The 23,397-nt window shown below is 45.4% G+C and overlaps 1 protein-coding gene across 6 annotated transcripts in view; it reads right to left on the bottom strand.

The window, feature by feature from the left end:
- Nucleotides 1-23,397, bottom strand: part of Sh3gl3 (SH3 domain containing GRB2 like 3, endophilin A3) — a 104,827-nt gene that overhangs the window by 9,778 nt on the left and 71,652 nt on the right. For 5 of the 6 annotated variants that reach the window (XM_074061499.1, XM_074061496.1, XM_074061500.1 and 2 more), the window contains 3 exons: nucleotides 21,638-21,796; nucleotides 16,606-16,709; nucleotides 15,425-15,534 (listed from right to left, as the gene is read on the bottom strand). In XM_074061499.1, coding sequence (XP_073917600.1) covers nucleotides 15,425-15,534; nucleotides 16,606-16,709; nucleotides 21,638-21,796 — 373 coding nt within the window. Of the gene's footprint in view, nucleotides 1-14,871; nucleotides 15,278-15,424; nucleotides 15,535-16,605; nucleotides 16,710-21,637; nucleotides 21,797-23,397 lie in introns of those variants that run through there. The other variant, XM_074061495.1, reaches the window with a different exon arrangement.

The following is a 23,397-nucleotide window of genomic DNA, read 5'->3' as shown; positions in this document are numbered from 1 at the left end:
ATTTCACTTTTGAAGAAATGCTGTATTTTCTAACACACCCCTGGAGATTTTTACATCAACAAGGGGGAGTGACTTAGGCGCTAGAAATTATTTCTGAGCAACCTTCGTAGTGTCAAGAACTGTCTAAAAGTCTCACTTACACCTAAATAGAGTCAGAATGCCTTCATACATGTCATTTGAGAGATTTATTGTGCCTGGCTCAGACACACCAGTAGCACACGTTTGGAACGCCCAGCTTGGACCCTCTTAACTCTTGGTTGTCATTGTAGCAAGTGGGGCCGTCTCTAGGAATTTCTCTGGGGAAAAAAATGCTCATAAATAAATGAGTTGCAAACTAGACCTTGCCCTCTGGTCTTTCCAGGTGTAACTGAGTGGCAAGTCAGAGCCTGACAAACCCCAGGGTGCAGAGGACACTTGAGGACCGGTCACCAGGTCTTACACTATTCTCTTCAAAGTCAGTGGTTTTCTGGGAACTGCCTGGGTGCACATTTGAGCTCAAGAACTTGCGTTGGCCTCCATTTCTCTTTGGGGACAGAAGGGCAGCTTAAGTGGATGAAGCAGCCTGACCCTGTACTCCTGGCTTGGACCAGTGCTCATTCCCCCAGCCAGGGCCTGAACCTGAACTTGGCAATGCATCCTTTCAAGCTGGGCTTCTCCTCCTCCTCCTCCATTTTTGGCTCTCTTTATTGACTCTCTTAACTACCTAGCAACATTATTTATCAGATATTTCATCTCAGCCCCACGATGCTTTCTGCCTAACTGTCCTGCCTCCTTTCATCTCTCTCTCTCTTCTCTCTCTAGAAAGAAGAAATGATGAAGAAAATGTTCTTGGAACCGTTTCTGGAAGTCTTCTGAGCTTTGCTTGAAATTGTTAGTGAAATGCTTGACATTTTTCCTTTACTTTATAAATATTATGTGCAAGTCATTCAGAATCCTAATGGAAAGTCATTTCCCATTAATGCAGGTTATAAAATGCTTTTCCTTTGAAACTGCCTGACTGACAAACAGTACCGGACCTTTTACACTTGAAAATTCCACTCACAAATCAATGAAGCCCAGTGCTGGGTGTGTAACATGGGGACTCAAAACTATGGCCAAGGAAACTTGAGACAGCCAGCAAGGCCCAGGCACGGGGCACAGTGGCACCCAGAAGACTGGGGAGCAGCGGAGAGTCTCCTTACGGGACACAGGGCCTTCCAGGACATGACTTGCACATCTGTGATTCTCTGACTGAATATGACCCTTCTAACAATTGCATCTCCCTGGGACTGGGCCACAGCCGAGAAGGAAGGGACCAGAGCGCAGACACAGCCTGCGTGAGGGAGCCAAGGAACTGGCCGTTCTCCTCCTCCTCCCAGTCGGATGTGTTCAGCGGACCCCACACGTTCCCTGGGGTCAGGAGTCTGGGATATAAATCACTCCCAATGTTCCCAACCATTTTGTAACCCTCTCCAGTTTTCCTTCTTAATGAAATAAAATGAAATTTTCTAGAAGAGAAAGTGCCCGTCTCTGCTTCTTACTGGCTCTGTGATCTTGAAAATGTCTCTTAACCTCGCTGAACTCCGCTGACTCATAAGAAAATGGGGACAAACACTGGAAATAGATGTCTAAGCTATCGGAGCTCAGCACAGCTGCCCTTAGGGTGACAGCTGTTATGTCCTCCTCGTCCTCTTGCAGTGGTGTTGTGCTGTTATTACGCAAAGCACCAGGTAGTGACACTGCACACTGGGCCACTCCAGCACTAGGACCTACGTCCTTCAGTGACACTTCAACTCAAAGCCCTCTTCATTTTTACAGGGCCCAGTGCTCTCTGCACCACTGGTCAAAGAGGCCCCAACAAGAGAAAGCTGAGCTCTCTCCGGAGGGGTGAGCGGGAGAATTGTGTCCTGGGAGTTTGGGTTTCTACTTTTGTTCTTTTGTTTTAAGGTTTTTTTGTTGTTTTTTTTTTTAAGACAGGGTCTCACTTATACAGCCCAGGTTGGTCTCAAACACTTTTGTGTGTGGGGTGTTGGGGGGGGGGAAGTGTGTGGTTGGGGTGGTGTATTTAGGGGGGGTTGTGTGTGTAGGTGTGTGTGGGTTGTGGGTGTGTGTGTGGGGGGAGTGGGAGGGTTGTGGGTGTGTATGGGTGTTGGAGGGTGGGGGTGTATGTGTGGGTGTGCATGGGTGTAGGGGTGTGTGTGGGTGTGTGGGTGTGTGTATGGATGGGTGTAGGTGTGGACTGTGGGTGGTACTAGGCAAACACTAAACCATGAGCTACATCCCCAGCCCAGTAAACTCAAATTCCTTAGATTTCCAAGTGCTGGGATTACAGATGTGCACCACAACACCTGGAAGAACTTTTTTTTTGAGATGATGTCTCATTATTGCTCAGGTCAGTATTGAACTCCTGAGCTCAAGCAATCCTTGTTTTGGGAATTTGACCTGAGGTCCTGGGTCCCATCACCAAGCACTTCCCCATTGGCCTCCATTTCTTTAAAAATGGAGAAAGAAGGAATCCCAGCTTGAAGCAATGCATTGCAAATCCAGGTTCAGGACCTGGCTTGGAGAAAGACCGTGAGGACGGGGTTGGTGCCTGGTGTCTGGGGCTGAGCTCAACTCACATACACTATGCTGCCGAAGTGGGGCCGGTGTGGGACTCCTTTCCAGAGCTTTCTGTTAGCCTGTTTATATGCAGCTGCTTTCTGAACAGAAATTTTACAAGTGGCTTACAGTAATATCTGTGTTTAGAATAAAGTTATTTTTCAGACCAGAAGCAGAGAGGTTAAAGACATAAAAAGTATAGAAATGATATCATTTTCATCCAAACAACAGGACTTCTGAGATTGAAGTGGGCACGAAAAGAATTACAGCGGCACAGCAGACACGTGGGGACAGTCCCACGCCAAGCAGGACGTGTGTGTGATCACCCTATGTCTCTTCAAACGCCACAGTTAAACAGAACTGCCTTGACCCTGACATGACGGGCTTCCTGAGAGAGCAAAGGGGAGACCATCCCAACGTGCAAACTTCATTTAAAGCAAGAAACACACCTGGTCCTCAAAACCCATCAGCTTTTCCCACAGTGAAATTCACAGTACTCTTACTGAAATAAAATTTGAAGAGTGTCTTGGAAAAAGGACTGACCAAGGGGGGAGAAATGGCCCAAACAATGTATGCATGTGTGACCAATCTCCAACCACTTAGATTAGACAACAGGCAGACAAGTTTACAAAATTGCAATCACAGAACACTTGCAACTCTGTGTCTTTCCTCTTGCACTTAATCCCATCCTGCCTGCAGGATACATTTCCATGTAATCTACATATAAATGCATTAACCATCATGTTAAAAACACAGAAATGTGGTGTGGTCGCAATGCTTCCCATCTGTCACCTGTTTCTTTAGCTGCTGATCATGTAACACAAACAAGAATACGCTCACTTAAATTTATTCCTTCAGGAAGCATTTCCAGAGAGAGGATGGACACATATGTTCAGGCACTGCTGCCTCGATTTCCCAGGGAGTCACATGGGGGTTGGCAGTCCATGGGACAGTGATGCCCATCGTTCATCTGCTGTCCACAGATCCTGCTGTGTGCCTCAGCGAGAGAGTGGAGTCCTTGAAACAGAGACAGCCGGGCCTAGAGGCCACAGAGCCTGAAACACCTGCCATCCGGCCCTCTACCGAAAAGCTCACTCACCTCTAGGCTATCCTAATGTACATCCCCACGCTGCTGGGAGACAGAAGTCGTGTGTGCTCTCGCTTTTATCATGTGCTCAAAGTCCAATCCCCTTGTTGTGTTTGCCCTTGATCTAATGTCCACATATGAGGGAGAACCTACGATTTTTGGTCTTTTGGGCCAGGCTAACCTCACTCAGAATGATGTTCTCCAATTCCATCCATTTACCAGTAGGCATATGCACCTTGACTCTGCTTTTTGGGCACCATTTGCTTTTTGGGAGGCAGACTGTATCTTCACAAAATGAAGGGCAGGGAAACACTCAGCAGATCACATGACACAGTGGGTGACAGAACAGACATTTTCCTCCCAAGCAGATCTGTTAAGTGCATAAATGTGGTGCAGACTGCAAAATGGCTACTTAGTCACTTTTCTCCTCTTCCATAGTGACACAACTGTAGATAGGATGTGACCCTCCGGCTCACCTGTCCCCAGCCCTTGCAGCTGGATGTGCTATGGGGCTACACCCTGGCCAGGGGATAAGAGCAGAAGTACAAAGTGATGGAGTGACTTTCTTAAGAGGAAATCTCTGGCCCTGGACTTTCACTCTTACTCTCTATCTTGTTAAGACCACTGCTTTCTCGAGTCTTTGATGAACAGTAGCTACTGTGACCCTAATATTGAAACCCTACCAGAGGATGTGGCCATGCTGCAACCTGAGCCAGTGTCCTGATTCTGCAGACAGTCGGCAAGGAGAGCAAAGAGAGGTAAGGTAAGCCTGCCTTATTCGTGGATTCATTACACACGGTTGTGATCAAGTGTGGTCAAAAATCAATAAAATCAAAAGAAATTTCAAAACTAAAAATTTTAAATTTCTGCGTGCGTATTACACAGCGCAGTGGACACGAGCAGCTCTCAGTCTGCCCTGCGTGATTCTCGGCTGTGTTGACGTCGTCGTGTGATCTGCTGAGTGTTTCCCTGCCCTTCATTTTGTGAAGATACAGTCTGCCTCCCAAAAAGCAAATGGTGCCCAAAAAGCAGAGTCAAAGTGCATATGCCTACTGGTAAATGGATGGAATTGGAGAACATCATTCTGAGTGAGGTTAGCCTGGCCCAAAAGACCAAAAATCATATGTTCTCCCTCATATACAGACATTAGATCAAGGGCAAACACAACAAGGGGATTGGACTTTGATCACATGATAAAAGCGAGAGCACACAAGGGAGGGGTGAGGATAGGTAAGACACCTAAAAAACTAGATAGCATTTGTTGCCCTCAACGCAGAGAAACTAAAGCAGATACCTTAAAGCAACTGAGGCCAATAGGAGAAGGGGACCAGGAACTAGAGAAAAGGTTAGATCAAAAAGAATTAACCTAGAAGGTAACACTCACGCACAGGAAATCAATGTGAGTCAACTCCCTGTATAGCTATCCTTATCTCAACCAGCAAAAGCCCTTGTTCCTTCCTGTTATTGCTTATACTCTCTCTTCAACAAAATTAGAGATAAGGGCAAAATAGTTCCTGCTGGGTATTGAGGGGGTGGGGGGGAGAGGGTGGGGGCAGGGGGGAGAAATGACCCAAGCATTGTATGCACATATGAATAATAAAACAATAAAAAAAAGTGCATGTGCCTAATCGAAGTGATAAGTGACAGTGACAATTTGAGATGTGTTGAAAGGCGGCAGAAGTTGGGGAGCATTAAGAGAAAATGAATCCAGCATCTGTGGTACCACCCTGAGCTCTGTGCACCCTGAGAGTGTGAGGTTTCTCCTCAGAGCCAGGTACCCGCAGGCCCCAAGGGTGTCTGGAACAGGGTGACAGCCAGCGACTCCTGTTAGGCCAGGGCAAAGCATTTGGTAGAAGTCTGACCCACGATAACCCTGAAAGCAGACCACAGGCCAGCAGCTCTAAGGAAAGACGCAGGGTAAACCACGTACCAGGGCATGTCACGGACCCCTCGCTGTGTCTAGCAAGTTAGGCAGGGTAAGAATCGCCCAGTGCGTAAGTAAAGATGAACAGGGGTGGAGGGAGATCCGGGGCAGCCCAGTAGAGAAGCTAACTGCCTTTGTACCCCAAAACCTGGAAGATGTCATTCCACATAATTCTGAGACCTCAGGAAACCAAAAGCACCCGGAGCGTGTCAAGGATCAGCAAGGTTTTGTCTTCCCGCTCGCGTCTGCTGTTTCAGGTGGCTTCAAAGTAAGCTTCAGAAGCTGAGAGAGGGGAGCACGGGTGTGACGAGGAAGGAGAGGAATGAAGCAGGCCACGGACACTCAGACTGTGTGAGTTACAATTCTGCAGAATGGAATTCCAATTCTGCAGAGTTGGCCCAATCCAGAAACATCCACACTGCTGACCCTGAGGAGCCACCAGCAAAACCCAAGGAAGGTGATCCCACAAAACCCATCTGAAGTGGACTCAGAAGATAGGAAAGATTTCTGAGGGAGAAATCTAGGCACCCAGGATGAAGGACCAGAGAGGTTCCCCACCTCCAAGAGCAGAGCCAGCTCAAATCAAGGCACTTCCTTCACTGCAGGGGTTAGGAGTCTTCTGGTTTCGGCCCAGCAGGGTCCCAGGGTTATTATGGACTTGTGCCACTTGCTATGGTCTGAACATTTGCGATACAAATATTGCTGTGTACTTCTGCCCAAAATTCATGCATTGAAGCCTCATCCCCCAGGAGAAAGTGTTAAGAGTTGGGGCCTTCAGGAGGTGAGTAGGCCAGGAAGTCAGAGCCCCATCACTGGGAAAGAGGCACAAGGGAACCTGTTTGCCCCTTCTGGCAAGCTAGAAGGTGCCATCTTTCAGGAGTGGGCCATCACCAGACAACCAATCTGCTAGTGCTTTGATCTTGGACTTGCCGGCCTCCAGAACTGTGAGCAAGACATCGTGTTTTGTATAAATTCCCCAGTGCGAAGGGGTGAGGAAATGGAAATTGTTAATACAGTGGAAATGGCACAATGAAACAGCCATGTGTAATGGCAAAGCAGCATGGGAAATACAGTGAAAAGAGTGTCTTGTCTTAGTCCATTCATGCTGCTGTAACAAAACACCTCAGACTGGGAATGAAAAAAGAAATACCAGATGCATTGAAATCAGGTAGATAGATAGATAGACAGATGATAGGTAGACAGATAGATAGGTGATAGATGGGTGATAGGTGAGAGAGATGGACGATAGGTGATAGATAGGAGATGGATCGATGGATAACGAAACTAAACCATGGCTTCAGGACTTGTGACCCCAGCACTGCAGAGAGATAACAGACTCAGCTTACTTCATAGCAACTGTTGAAGGATCAGTAAGAGACTAATAGAAGGGAAGAGGAATTTGGTAGGTGTGCTTAATGAAAGGTGCAGTCGAAGGAGGAAGTACAGGTGTGATCTCTGCAGAGAGCAGAGATGGGGAAAGGCAAAGGAAAAGCTGATACAGAGCTATAGCCAAAAGGGCCAACATCTAGTAGGAGCTGAGAACAGGAGATTAAGGGAACAGAGGAAGGTATTTAAGGCAATAAAGATATTTCCATGTTTAAAAATAACCTGAGTAATTAGACGACTTTGATCAATGAGACCGAAAGCCGAAAAGGAATGTAACCAAAGTTCCCATATTTCTGATTCAATTGCTGGAAGAAAACAGACCTATCTACCCTCCCATTAGAGATTTCAATATTCTTAACCCTAAAATTAATAGGAATAAAAGCCAATACCATCAGTAAGGACACAGAAGATTGAACGACACTAATAACTTGACCTCACTGACATATGCAGAACATTCCACCCAATGGGAATAAGAAACAAGAGCACACAGAACATTTACCAAAATGGATCATATTCTGGGTCCTAAAGCAAGTCTCGTGAAATTTAACAGGGTACAATTTTACATGGTGTGTTATTTGAACACAATGGAGTTCATTTGAAATCTAAAAGCAGACAGATACATAGAAATGAAATCATATACTTCCAAAGAAACCCTAAGTTAAAGAGAATTTGAAAAGCAAAATTAGAAAGAATTTGGAAGCTGAAAGGGAGAGCACATGTCCACATCCACGAGATGCCCCTGACGTAATACTTAGGGGGCAGTGCAGCACTGGACACAGGTATTGCCTGAGAGGAGGACAGACTCAGTGACAGCACTGGACAGATGTGATGCCTGAGAGAGAAGAATGGACTAAAATAAAATCCAAAGCAAGCAGGAGGAATGCTCACAGATCCAAGCGGAACTCCATAAAAGAGAAAACAGTGACCAGGAGAGAAAACTGATGACACAGAACAGGTTCTTTGAGAAAGTCAGTAGAATGGGGAAACACAGCCAGAGTGATCAAGACAAAAAAAGAGAGAAAGCACCCATTTCAGAAATGATTGAGAGGCAGCATCACTACAAAGCCCCCATAGCTTAAGAACGACAGTGGAATGTTCTGAAAACTTTACGCCTGTAAATGTGACAGCGCTGATGAGATGGACAGAGTCCTAGAAGGAGGCTAAATTGGAAAGCTCACGCAAGAGGGAACAGGGATCTCAATAGGTTTACAGCTACAAAATGCTGGATCTGTACCTAAAAACCTTCACTGGGAAATTTAAAAAGAGAAATGCAATCAAGGAGAAGGGTCAGCCTATTGACCAAGACAAGCGTTCTGCAGTGACCAGTCACATCGGTGGGACAAATCCAGTGTGCCACCCAGGTCTTCCTCCCCAAACCCAGAACTCCATGTGGGCGTGAAAACCATAGGCAAATCTCAACTGAAGGACACCCTACAAAGCTTGACGAGTGCGCCCCCAAACTGTCAAGCTTGACAAAGACAAAGTCTGAGATAACTGTCACATTATTTTACGCCTAATGACACCGCAAATCAATCACCATTACAGAAGTTTTGGCTGAAACTTCAGAACTGTTTTTTAAAAACTAATGTGCAAAATTCATCATGCAGAACCTGTCGTCAGACAGACAGATGGAAACAGAAGAGGTAGGGAAACATTTTATGATTCTAAATCCCAACCTGCGTGTATGGTGTAGACAGGTCCAGAGACCCGAGATGACAAAGGATTTTTAGAGAAACTTTTGCAGTGACATAGGGGACGGGGCGGGGGATGTGTGGGATTCTTTTGTGTGGGGGGGGGGACTAGGGATTGAACTCAGAGCCTCATACTAGCTAAGAAGCACTCTACCACTTGAGCTATGCCAACAATCATTTTGGTTTTGGTTTTGATTTTGTTTTTGAGATAGGGTCTCACTAACTTTGACCAGATGGCCTTCAACTCAAGACCCTCCTTCCTCTACCTCCTGAGCAGCTGTGATTACAGTGTGCACCACTCCCACCTGTGAGAGATATGTATTTATTTATTTAGTCATCTATCTACCTACCTATCTGTCTTCCTGTCTATCTATTTGATTTCAATGTATCTAGTGTTTCTTTTATCATTCATTTTATTAGCATATATTAACAATACAAAATAATGGATTTCATTATGACATTTTCATACATGTAAATAATATACCTCGATCATATTCACCCAATTATCTTCTCTTGTCCCCCCTTTTCTCCCTTCCATTGGTCCTCTTCCTCTTCCCAGTCACCCTTCTGTTTTCATGCCATGTTTTTCTTTTTTGGAGATACTGGAGTTTGAACTCAGAGCCTTGCACCTGCCAGGCAGGCACTCTATCACTTAAGCCATGACTCCTGCAAGCCATGCCTCCCTAAGCCATGCCTCCAACCCTCATGTCTTTTAAATTTGCTAAGATGGGACCAAACACAAAGTATTTATTTTTCTGCATCTGGTTTATTTCATATAATATAATAATCTCCAGTTCCATTCATTTTCCTGAAAATGTCATAATTTTGTTCTTGTTTGAATAAAACAATTATCTCTATCTCACACTTTCTTTATCCACTCATGTCTTTGTAGGCACACACACTAGGCTGATCCCATAACCTGCCTACAGTGAACAGTGCTCCCAGCAACATGGTGTACAGGTGTCTCTGCTGTAGCTGACTTTACATCCCTTCAGGCATATATATGCCCAGGGGGGTGGCAGTTCTAGTCTCACTCTTTTGAGGAACCCCACACTGATTTCAACAGTGACTGTAATCATTTACACTCTCACCAACAGTGTGGAAGTCTCCTTTCCCCCACATCCTCGCAGCATTTGCTGTTATTTATCTTCTAGATGGCAGCCCTTTTGACTGAGGAGAGATGGAACTCAGTGCAGATTTTGCTTGCATTTCCCTGATAGCTAAGAATACTGAACACTTTTGTGTATTTATCAGTCATTTGTACTTCTTTTGAGAACCCTAAAGTTCATGTTCCCATCTGTTGACAGGATTATTTATTCTTCTGCTGTTTATTTTTTTTTGTGCATTCTGGATATTAATCAAATGAATTGCTGGCAAAGATTTCCTCCTGCTCTGGAGTCTGCTCCTCTCTCTGGGAATTGTTTCCTTTGCTGGGCAGAAGCTTTTTAACTCGATGCAATCCTATTTGTCAATCCTCGCTTCTATCTTCTGAGCAGATGGGGTCCTATGCAAAAGGTTATTGCCTGTGCTTATCGTAAAGTGTTCTTCCTCTAGTAGTCTCATTTCAGGTCTTGAATTAAGGTCTTTGGCCCATTTTGAACTGATTTTGGTACAGGTGGAGGGGCAGGCATCCAGCTTCAGTCTTCTACATGTAATATCCAGTTTTCCCAGCACAACTTGTTGAAGAGGCTGCCTTTTCCCTAATTCATGTTTTTGGCACCTGTTCCAAGAATCAGGCAGCTGCATGAGGTTTTTTCTGAGTCTTCTATTCTAGTCCATAAGTCTACAGCTTTGTTTTTATTTTACAAAACAAAGTACCATGCAGACCCATGGAACCACACTGGTACCGTGCTGGTTTTGTTACTACAGCTCTGTAGTATAACCAGAAGTCAGGTATTGTGAGCCCTCCAGCATAGCTCTTTTTGCTTAGGGTTGCTTTGGTTATCCAGGGTCTTTTAGGGTTTTTGTTTTTCTGTGAAGAATGCCATTGGAATTTCAATGGGGATGGTGCTGAATCTGTAGATTGCTTTCAGTAGTATGGTCATTTTCACAGTGCATTTGTTTGGCCAATCCATGAACATGGGAGCTGTTTCCATCTTCTGGTGTCTTCATCAGCTTCTTTCTTCAGTGTTTCACAGTTTGAACTACAGGGATCTTTCACCTACTTGGTTAGGTTTATTCCTAGACATGTTTTCAGGTTATTGTGCATGGGATTGTTTTCCTGTATCTTTTCACAGCACGTTGGATATTGGTATACAGAGAAGCTACTGATTTTTATATCCTGCTACATTGCAGAAAGTGTTTAGCAGACTGAAGAGTTGTCTGGTGGAGTCTTTAGAGTCTTTGAAGTACAGGGTCATAGCATCTGCAAATAGCGGTAACTTGAGTTATTCCTTCCCTATTCCTTTAATTTCTTTTTCTTGCCTTCTTTCCCTGGCTAAGCATTTGAGCACTGTATTGAGTCAGAGTGGTAAGAGTGGACACTCTTGCCTCCGTCCTCATTTTAGAGGAAGTGCTCTCAGTTGTTCCCCATTCAGCGTCATAGCGGCTGTACAGTTTGTCACACGTGGCCTTTATTACATTGCAGTATTATTCTTCTATTGCTAATTTCTTCAGGGTGTTTATCATGCAAGGATGCTGAATTTTGTCAAAGGCTTTTCTGTGCCTATTGAGATGATCAATTCTAATGAGGTGCTGTATCATGTTTATTGATTTGCATATGTCGAACCAGAGCTGTATCCCTGGGATGACTGACTTGATCGTGCTGTATGAGCTTAGTGTATTTTTTAGTTTAGTTTGTATTTTTTGAGAATTTTCACGTCTACGTTTGTCGGAGAATTGGTCTATAATTTTTCTTTTTTCTGAAAAATTTGGAGGCTACTTAAAAATCTAAACATAGATCTACCATATGATCCAGCAATCCCACTCTTGGGGATATACCCAAAAGACTGTTACTCCAGAGGCACCTGCACACCCATGTTTATTGCGGCACTATTCACAATAGCCAAGTTATGGAAACAGCCAAGATGCCCCACTACTGACGAATGGATCAAGAAAATGTGGTATCTATACACAATGGAATTCTATGCAGCCATGAAGAAGAATGAAATGTTATCATTCGCAGGTAAATGGATGGAATTGGAGAACATCATTCTGAGTGAGGTTAGCCTGGCCCAAAAGACCAAAAATCGTAGGTTCTCCCTCATATGTGGACATTAGATCAAGGGCAAACACAACAAGGGGATTGGACTTTGAGCATATGATAAAAGCGAGAGCACACAAGGGAGGGGTGAGGATAGGTAAGACACCTAAAAAACTAGCTAGCATTCGTTGCCCTTAACGCAGAGAAACTAAAGCAGATACCTTAAAAGCAACTGAGGCCAATAGGAAAAGGGGAGCAGGAACTAGAGAAAAGGTGAGATCAAGAAGAATTAACCTAGAAGGTAACACCCACGCACAGGAAATCAATGTGAGTCAATGCCCTGTATAGCTATCCTTATCTCAACCAGCAAAAACCCTTGTTCCTTCCTATTATTGCTTATACTCTCTCTACAACAAAATTAGAGATAAGGGCAAAATAGTTTCTGCCAGGTAGCGAGGGGGTGGGGGGGAGAGGGTGGGTGCAGGGAGAAGGGAGGGTGCAGGGAGAAGGGGGGAGAAATGACCCAAACATTGTATGCACATATGAATAAAATAAAAGTTAAAAAAATTTTTTTCTTTTTTCTGTTGTGTCCTTATTCAGCTTTGGTATCAGGGTAATACTGCCTTCATAGGATGAGTTTGGCAGCATTTGTCCACATTTTATTTTATGGACTAGTTTGGGGAGCTTTGGTGTCAGTTCTTCTTTAAAGGCCTTATAGATTCGGCAGTGACTCCAACTGGTCCTGGCTGTTCGTTGGGAGACTCTGCTACTGCTTCCGTCTCATTGCTGGTTATAGAGCTGTTTAAGTGGTTTATATCCTCCTGGTTCAATTTTGGTAGGTCGCACGCATCTATAAATTTATCCTTTCTTCTACATTTGCCAGTCTGTTAGAATATAGGTCTTAAAATATTTCCTAATGGTCCTGTGGACTGTGGACTTCAGTGGTATCTGTTATAATACCTCCCTTTGCATCTCTAATTTTATTAATTTGGGTCTTCTGAGAGAGAGATTTTTAAAGAGCCCTCAGAGAGCTTGAAGTATGTTCCCTGGAACTTCAAGACAGAAGTGACAGATGGGAGAGAAGAGAAGAAGCCAAACGCAACCCCTCCCGACATCCCTTACCACTGTAAGATTAAACAGAGACTGACTTTGACCACACAAGGACCTCAGTGGTCTGAATACCGCATGAGCCTGCACTTCCGCCAGGTGACCAGGGAACGTGTGTGATGAGAAAATCATGGCCAGCCCTGTTTGCATTCAGAGGTAGAGGTGGCGGGGAAAACGAGGGAGGGCGGTGTTCTAAGAGTCCTGCATGGACTTGAGTGTGGCTCAAGCACTGAAGGGCCTATCTAACAAGCAGAGGCAGAGAGAGAGAGAGAGAGAGACAGAAAGACAGAGAGAGAGAGAGAGAGAGAGCTGCACAAAATAGAATTGATGGCTGTATGATAAATGTTTACTTTCTTAACGGTGATTATAATCTTAAACAAACAAAAATACCTTTTTTCAAAAACAGAGAACAGGAAGGTAAAGCAGATCCTGTCTGGGGGTTGGCACCAGCAGAAGGGGGAGGATATAAGGAAAGGGTGTAGGAGGGTGAATATGGTGGAATATTATGTACTCAGGAATGAAAATGGAAAAATGAGACCTGGTAAAACTATTCCAGGAATGGGGAAGGGAGATAAAGGAGGATGATGGAAGGGGGAATTCAGCTAAGATATATTGTAAGAACTTTGGTAAATGTCACAATGGACCCCCAGTACAACAATAATATAACAAACAAGTAAATTGGAAGGGGGAAGGGATGTAGGGGAGACTGAGGGCAGTTGTCAGCTTCTATATCAGGAAATCACTATATAGGACCCAAAAGGAAAAAAAATCAAGAAACAGTCACATAAACATTTTATTTAGCACAATGGAGCAAAACACCAAAGAAATAGTGAAAAGAACTGAAATTTGGGGAACCAATAGGGAGGGAAACTGCTGTTTTTCATAAATAAAAAACTTATGGTACCATTTTCTTATTAAAATTATGTCCACAGTGTTGGGAAAAATCCACTGTGCAGTTTGTCTGGGCCATGTGTGCAACAGAGGGACAAATGGACACCCAAGGACAAAGTAAATAAACATCAAGCAAACTCCATGCTTACACAAAAAGTTACTCAAAGTGGGCCATGGATTTAAGAAAAAACATAGGTGAAAACCTTTAGGGTCTAAGGCCAGGCAAAGAACTCTTAGACTTCACACCAAAATCTGTATCTGGAAAACCTGATACACTGGACTTCATTAAAATCAAATACTTTTGATCTGTGAAAGACCTTGTTAATAAAAAGATTCTGCCAACCACATATATGTCAAAGGACTTAATATTTAGAATAGGCAATGAATCTAAATGTGACAATATAAACAATCCAATCAGAAAATGTGCAAAGATATAAAGACATTTCACCAAAGATGATATATACTGATGGCAAAAACGCACATGAAAAGATGGTCAACATCAAAGTAGCTTAAAAAAAAAAAAAAAAAAAAAAACCAGTGATAACACCGAATGCTGGCAAGGACGTGGAGAAATAAATTTTTCACATATTGCCAGAAAAATGTAAGACGGTGCAGCCACTCTGAGAGTCTGGAAAGTTTCTTTTAACTTACAAAAATAAAGTCCACCTGACAAGGATCTAAAGGTGAAGAAAGGGTTTTAAAAGCATTAGAAATAACTTTGGGAACAGGGAGACTTTTCTTAACAGAGTACAGTATGAAAAGCCATAAGCAAAAAGATTGACAAATTGGACTAAGAGCTTCTATATATTCAAAAATCAGAGCTTTACAAAGCAAATAATAGCAATAAAGATGATAAATAAACAAAATACTTCAAAAACAAAGTTTAGAGGTACGTGAAAATCTGGGAGAAAAAAACAAACCTATTAAAATCCCCATATGTAAAGAGTTCTTATAGATCACTAAGACAAGTTACCTAATAGGAAATGAATACATGGTATAAACAATTCAGACATAATTACAAATGATACACTAAAATATAGAAAAACCGTTTAACTCTCACCAGTAATTATAGAAAGTCTTAAATTGTGTATTTATACATACGGCGTAGATACACAGTCACATAAGTAGACATGACACTCTTCATACTGAATTGTTAATGGTGGCTGTATCTGGCAGTAGCTGGGATGAGGGGACAGTCAAAATGACAATAGGGTGGTTTATACCACTTGGATGTTTTCTCAATTTGATTAGTTTACTCAAGAATATACTTATCATTTATCATTAAAAATTAATGATGCAACCCTTGAGAAAGTGCCTGGCGTATTTCAGGTGCTCAATACTAATTAAAACTTTTTTAATAATCAGTGGCCAATTTTGAAACATAAAGGGCAGGGTCTCGATGGTGTTTCCGTGGCCAAGGTTCACCTGAGGGCCACACTCGGAGGCATAGCATAGTGGCAGAATTCTTCCTGAAACCAGGATGGAGGAAAAGGGAAGCGATCAATTAACCAAAGAGGGTCTCAGCGCACTCGCAGAGAGAGCCAGCAAGGGGATGGTAACTGTGGGCGCAGGCGTCTTCCAGAGGGCACCCTGCACATGCAGAATGGCTAACTCACCTGTCGACTTCGCTGCAGAGGTGGCAAAAACCCCGTTGAACTCACTAGAGCTCCTTTTCACGGGCCTTGGCTTGTATTCCCGTTTGGGGAGGCTGGATGCCACTGATACCCTGCAACACACGGCGGAAGTTGAATCAGACATCTGATGAAGGTAGCGATGCCTCCAAATGCACCTGGCTCTAAGCACACCTGGATCCACCTGAAGAACATCAAACCTAGGGGACAGGCAGTGCCAGGAAGATGAGTGACTTTACGCACGGACTCCTGAGTAGCCCAAAGGGATGGAGGTGGCATCCCAAATGCAATTCTTCAATTACGCATTTGAGCTTCTCGGTGAGATTCGTCTTGAGGACCATTTGTCCTCATACGGCCCTTGAGAGGTTTAGCAAGTGCCAGGGACGAGCGGGTGTCTCTCCCCTCACCCCTCTGCTAAAGAGACAACCGTCAACATGTGACAACCGACTGCCTGCAGACGCGGGCTTCGGAGCCTGCACACATTCCCTCTCCAGTCATGGCACTGGTTTACAGGGAAATTCCTTCCGTGTTCATCCAGTATCACAATCCTATGTAAAACACTGTCCTGTGTCAAGCCTGCTCAAAACAAGGAGAGTTTTTAAACCCAGTATCTTGACTAACAGTGTTGCTGTGGGTACTATAAAGGATGTTAGTAATTTTCAGAAAATAGAACATATTGCTGGATCGATATATTGAGATGGCAAACTCTCTCTGACTGCCCATCCCTCCTCGTGTCAACCTTATGAACGCAGCCCGGTAATTTCACTGGTGAGATACACTTTGTACAGACATTAAATATTTTTCAGTATCAGCTCACTCTTCTCCACACTCCTACATCATCACCCCAGCTTGTGAGCGGGAGCTAAACCCCCAGTGAGCCAGCGAGGACGCAGGGAAGATCTGGAGGGGCCGACCTCCATGGCGAGTTACCCAAACACAGATCACGCATAAAGGGCTTTTCAATGGACAGTAGAAGGAGAGAAGCCACCAATCCCTTTCCCACATCTGTCCTGTTGGCCAGAACCACATACTTATCATCTGAGTCCCATCCCATCCCCAACCAAAATGGTGTGGAGGGAAAGAGAGGCGGGAAGACAGACAGACAGACTGGTTGGGACCAACTTGAGCTCTGCAGCCATGGCTGTCAGGAAGACGGAGGCCCTTACCGCTGCTGTAGCTTGTTCTGCAGATCCTGCAGGATCTCAGTGGACTGTCTGTGATAGTCTAATGCAGCCTCGATGAACACAGCCAACTGGCTGACTTGCTCTACCTGCAGCAGAAACGCAAAGTTAGTCCACGCAGCCAGAGGCTGTGCAACATCCAAAGTCACAGAGACCCACTCTACAGGGGAACCCAACTCTGGCCCCCTTCATTTCACCCCATCTCGGGGCCCTGTGTGACAATCAGTCAGGTCGTGGTACAGAGCTGGAGATGTTAGAAAAACATGCTCATATTTATTTGTGATTGTGAATTTGATGTAACTTAACCAAATGCCTTCTTCTCCAGGTGGGTGAAAGTTTACCCAGGAGAATTTTATGCTCACAGATCTGAAAAATGGACACACAGAGCTTTTCCAGGTGTCAGCAAAACCAACACTTAGTAAAGGAACTCACTTTGAGAAGTGTCTATGGGCACTTTCTAATTAAGCCAAATCAAGAGACTTAGTAAATTAAGTTGTTCCCAGCTTTGGGTGTTTATTACTAGCAGCACAAAATATTCCCTGAAACATATGAAAGGAATAAACTAGAAAGCCTGTGGCATTTCTCTTTCCCACAAATCAACACATTCGAGAAATTAGTGGCCAAGTTACAGTGGATGTTTAAGAAAGAAAAAAAAAAAGCTGTATCACATAGGGAAAAGTCTAGAAGACATGAAGACACAAGTCTGGAGGAAGAATAATCTTCGGGAGAGCTTGTGTGGTTATGGATGGACTGATATATGAAGAAAGAACGAGTTAAACTTGTTTCTGGAAGCCTCCAAGACAAGCCCAAGGGTGCAGAGGTGACAGGACCCCCCCCCAACATCTCCAGATCTGGACAAAGACACAAATCAAAATCCTTCCCAGACCTCCCCAAAGCCCACTTCACATTTTTCTGTACCACTCTCTTCAGCTTTGGGGCATATCCTTTGCTTGTTCCTGCATCCCCTCACCTGACCATGGGCTCGCCTGCCCTCAGAAACCCATGCATGCTGTTTTTGTGTGCTGTTGCCTATCTTTAATTTCTTCCCCACATGTATGATTTTAAACATGGGCTCCATATACACTTGGATCTTCACTGGTGACAAAACGTGGTTAACATGTGAGTAAGGAAACCCCATCTCACTGTGTTCACCCTACCACGCTCTGAGGCTGGGAAAAGCAGCAAGCCTAGTCTTAAATTTCCCAAAACCCAATAAACAAAACAAAGACAGCCTGGCCCCAACAAAATCCAAAGGATTTCTTAAATTTCACCTCTTTGGCTTTTATGCATAGCTTTTAAGTAAGTGCAGCATCACAGCCTTTAGTGTAATCATGGCTGAATTTCCCACAGAGAGAATTTTTCTTCCTTCAGTTGTTAGAGTCGTGTGCTTGGTGAAATCTACCCCACACTTCTGCCTTCAGTGGTATCAATTTGTCCTGTTTTAGACTTCCCTTTGAAATGTGCTGGGCGTTTTATAACTTTAAGGGAGCTGTGAGGGATAGCTACCCAAATATCCCATAGTGGGGTTGGAAGGGGGTGGGGTCTGGGAATCACCAGCTATTTCTGTGATGTGGCTAGGATATAAGATTATGTAATCTAGAAATGCATTTGTAAGGACATTTGTTTGATGACTAACTTTGGAAAGACAATGGATTCCAGGGCCGTTAAAGCTTGGGAGACACCAGCCATGCTACACAGTGCCTGCACACAGTAGGTACCCAGTGAAATTCCCAAAGAGGTGGCTACCGAGCTGTGGGTCTAATTGGCAGGGAAGACTCAGGGTACCACAAGGATCATTTGTCTCTCACTATGGGAAAATGGAAAGTTCCAGCTGTCTTAACTCATGAACATTCAGCTGTGTGCTGGGGTGGCCTCTCCTTCCAGGGCCACAGCTAGAATTAATACCTGGACAGGTAGAACCAATGTAAAGCAACAAACTCAAGCTCTGCAAGAACCAAAACCTTTCCAGAAGGTAAGAGACCTTTCCATGGGCCAAACCACTCAACATGGCAAACCCACCATTGACCTGGGATGGGAAGAAAGGCTTAACCCCACTTCCAGGCTAAGGCCTGGGCTCCCAGTTTTGGTGATGCCACCTCGAGAGCCAAATGGGAGAGATCACCAGAGAATCAGCTCCCTTCTCTGAACGTGGTGTGCACTGGCACCCACTCAGCTGCCTGGCCTGGCCTGGTCATTGCTGAAGGCAGGGCCAAACCAACTGTCAGACCACTTGGACATGGAAAAGGACAAAGCAGTCCCCTTCTATATCTAATTGCTGCCACTCCAAGAAGAGGATGGACACGAGCTTCTAAAGATACACAGTACCTGTGAGTGTCCTTGATTGTGATCCTCAGGAGGGGAAAGACCATAATGCCAGCACCCCAGTCCTCTCTGTCATGAGGTACTCAGAAACGCCAGCTTGTCACTTTTGTCATCACCAATGTCTCCCTCACCACCATGGCATGACCACAAAGATGGGTAACCACAGCAACAGGGTTGGTAACCATGGCAAAGGAGGACACACGAGGAGAGGGAGGAGAGGAAGACCAGGAGTGTGCACCACGCCAGCCCAGACAGTCCTGCAGTCATCTCATTATTCTGGTCTCTTCTCATCTCAATGATCAGTTTTCAGGAGTTTATGTCAAAGGGTTGAGCACAGACAGTTCAGGCATTCTGACGCCCACCAGAGCAGCCTGCCCGGTGGAGGCGTGGACCCCAGGAGGTGGACACGGGTACCCCCCTCCCCGTACTCAGCTCCCCACGGGATTCTGAGGGAAACACTGCCCTTCTACTGGAGCAGGGCCCATCCCAGGGGTTTGAGGCGTGACTCAAGTGATACAGTGCCTGCCTATCAAGCGGGAGGTCCTGAGTTCAAACCCCAGTGCTGCAACAGACACATAACAAAACAACCAACCAAAAAAAAAAACACAAAAAAACTGAAGTAGTAGCTCCTACTTTTACTAGGGCCCGTCTATGACAGACAGAATTCTTGTCACTGTTAAAAGAATGGGCAACCACTACTGACGAATAGATTAAGAAAATGTGGTATTTATACACAATGGAATTTTATGCAGCCATGAAGAAGAACGAAATGTTATCATTCGCTGGTAAATGGATGGAATTGGAGAACATCATTCTGAGTGAGGTTAGCCTGGCCCAAAAGACCAAAACTCGTATGTTCTCCCTCATATGTGGACATTAGATCAAGGGCAAACACAACAAGGGGATCGGACTTTGATCACATGATAAAAGCGAGAACACACAAGGGAGGGGTGAGGATAGGTAAGACACCTAAAAAATTAGCTAGCATTTGTTGCCCTTAACGCAGAGAAACTAAAGCAGATACCTTAAAAGCAACTGAGGCCAATAGGAAAAGGGGACCAGGAACTAGAGAAAAGGTGAGATCAAAAAGAATTAACCTAGAAGGTAACACACACGCACAGGAAATCAATGTGAGTCAACTCCCTGTATAGCTATCCTTATCTCAACCAGCAAAAACCCTTGTTCCTTCCTGTTATTGCTTGTACTCTCTCTTCAACAAAATTAGAGATAAGGGCAAAATAGTTTCTGCTGGGTATCAAGGGGGTGGGGGGGTGGAGAGGGAGGGGGCGGAGTGGGTGGTAAGGGAGGGGGTGGGGGCAGGGGGGAGAAATAACCCAAACACTATATGCACATATGAATAAAAGAAAATAAATAAATAAATAAAAGAATGGGCAAATGACCACATGTTTATCATGAAGGGGTCGTTTCTGAATTGTCACTGATGCTGAGGGGAAAAATGAGGTCTCGGGTCAGCCAGCAAGGCCACAGCTGCTGACACCAGCTTCCCTCAGGGAGTACTTGGCAAAAACTCATCACTGAGGTCACGATGAAGGTCATGGACAGAGCACCGGGGTGAGGCAGCGGGTCTGACACAGGCCCAACTCAGCATTTAGATCCAGCAGTCCTGGGGCTGCTGAGACCATTTGCTATGACCCCAAGAACATGTCAGATGTGTCATACCTGAAACATGTTTCCCAAGTACTTCCAACAAATCACTCACGGAATCCAAAGCAAAACAAAGATCTCGTTGCTACGGCATTTATAATATCAAGGGAAAATGAGTCAAGAGAGGCAGCAAATGGTTACACCTTTCCCATAAAATGCACAGAAAAATTTAAAGAAAAAACCTCATAGAGCCTCATTCAGTCTTCATGGTTTAAGGGGCATGAGATTTCAAATTAGCTTCTCCAGGATTTAATGAATTGCCAGTTTGGGACATAATTTCCCCCAAAATCACCACGGAATAAAAGGTAGTCATTACGTTTTGTTTGACTTGATGCAAAAGATGTTGGCGTCCCTCTTAATAAACTTGTAAGTCCAACACGGTTAAATAAACCCCAAATTTTCCCCACAAGTTGGAAGCCTAACAAATGGGTCCAAAGCTACCAGGGGCTGAGGTGGCTCCTGGCTTCCCGAGGCCGGGCGGAGTGCAGGGACTCAAGAGAGAGGCAGGAGGTCAGAGCCTCTTCCGCCCAGGCAGGAAACGTGAGGAAGGGAGGCCCTGGGCCTCCACCCCGCCAGCTCTGTTTCACCCGTGAGAATCACCGCACATTAGAATACTGGCGTCTCTGGCGGTGTCCCCAAGGCCTTGAGAGTCCCCAAGTTCACAAGCACCAACATGGAAGAGCTGGAAGATGGAGGTCACACTTCTACATGCTCCCTGTGATGGGGACAGGCCTCACCCTACAAAACAGGATGCCGCCTGACCTGGACACGATGGCCGGCCGGTCCCCTTTACGATGTTCTGAGGGGAACCCATCCCAGGGGGCCCATTCAAGACAACCCCGAAACGATCCTGGTCTAGACAGGACTTCCCAAGACTTGAGATTTGCGTCAGGGCTGGCTGACTGTCTGATGTTATCCCTGAAGCAGAAGATAATTGTTCCAGAACATTCTGGAAATGTCCCTAACACAGTCACACATTCAGTGTTTCATTCATTCACATTAGGGTTTCCTGTTTGATTATAATACTTACATCATTTTCTAAAAAATTAAACATGCTTCTTTCAGCCAACTCCTTTGACTCTTCAAATTTTTCTACCGCTTGTCTGATCTCTTCGTCTGGTATCTTACCGACCCGCTTCTTTTTATAATCATAATCCAGTCGGCGGCCCTCCAGCTTTCTCAGGTGGTGCTGAAAAAGAGAAAGAAGGGCCTCAGAGAATCATTAACTCCCAACACGGTGCGCGCACACGTACGGCCTGGAACGCACACACCATATGGACATGGCCTGGCACACACAAGGCCTGGCACACACACTGTATGGTGCACACACCATATGGACATGGCCTGGCACACACAAGGCCTGGCACACACACCGTATGGTGCACACACACGGCCTGGTACACACACTGTATGGTGCACACACACGGCCTGGTACACACACACCATGTGGACATGGCCTGGCACACACACGGCCTGGTACACACACCATATGGTGCACACACCATATGGACATGGCCTGGCACACACAAGGCCTGGCACACACACCGTATGGTGCACACACACGGCCTGGTACACACACTGTATGGTGCACACACACGGCCTGGCACACACACCGTATGGTGCACACACACGGCCTGGTACACACACTGTATGGTGCACACACACGGCCTGGCACACACACCGTATGGTGCACACACATGGCCTGGCACACACACCGTATGGTGCACACACACGGCCTGGTACACACACTGTATGGTGCACACACACGCACACAGCCTGGCACGCACACGGCCTGGCACGCACACCATATGGTGCACACACATGGCCTGGCACGCACACAGCCTAGCTCACACACCATATGGTGCACAAACACAGCCTGGAACACACACACCAGATGGACATGGCCTGGCACGCACACCGTATGGTGCACACACACGGCCTGGCACACACAAGGCCTGGCACACACACTGTATGGTGCACACACACGGCCTGGTACACACACCGTATGGTGCACACACCATATGGACATGGCCTGGCACACACAAGGCCTGGCATACACACCATATGGTGCACACACACGGCCTGGCACACACGTGCACATATGCACACATCTTTTTCTTTCTTTCTATGCGTTTATTCCATCCTGAGCACCTTCACATAAAACCAAACACTGAACTGACCACATCACTGTGAGATGCGCGAGTTCGGCAGTGGCTCCACCCTTAGGAAGAGAAGTCATCTCGGACACATGGTGGATTTCACAGAATGAAACACCTAAGACACCAGTGCGATTTACTGAACTGATCAAAATAAAACGGACACCAGTGCGATTTACTGAACTGATCAAAATAAAACGGACTTTGCAAAGCAAGGCTGCAAGGTTGCTGCAGCTTATGCTAGGGACAACAGGCACACAGGACCTCCTGAAGCCTCTCCCTTTCAGAGGGAGAGAGATGTGATTAGCGGCTTTAGTAACTGTACATTGTGTGCACATTCCAGCAATTCTTCGCTTCTATAAAAACAGTCACTGCTTTTTCTCAACCTACACTCCAGAGGTGGGGGCCCACTGGACCCTTCTGCAATGGATGCCTTAGCATCTGGTGGAGGCTGTCCCCGCTGCCTGTGCTCGGGCATGTTTGCAAAACGACAAACGAACGGCTGGTGGGTGACAGCATGAGAAGTCCCTGGCAGTGTAGAATTCCTGGGGCTCTTTTTGTTCATTTACAAGACCACCACCAAGCAAGGAGCTTGTCTACAGGGGCCTGAAAGTCCCCAAGCACGCACTGGAAG

The sequence above is a fragment of the Castor canadensis genome, chromosome 19 (assembly GCF_047511655.1).
Source record: "Castor canadensis chromosome 19, mCasCan1.hap1v2, whole genome shotgun sequence".
NCBI lineage: Eukaryota > Metazoa > Chordata > Mammalia > Rodentia > Castoridae > Castor > Castor canadensis.
This window is presented reverse-complemented; position numbering and strand designations above follow the sequence as displayed.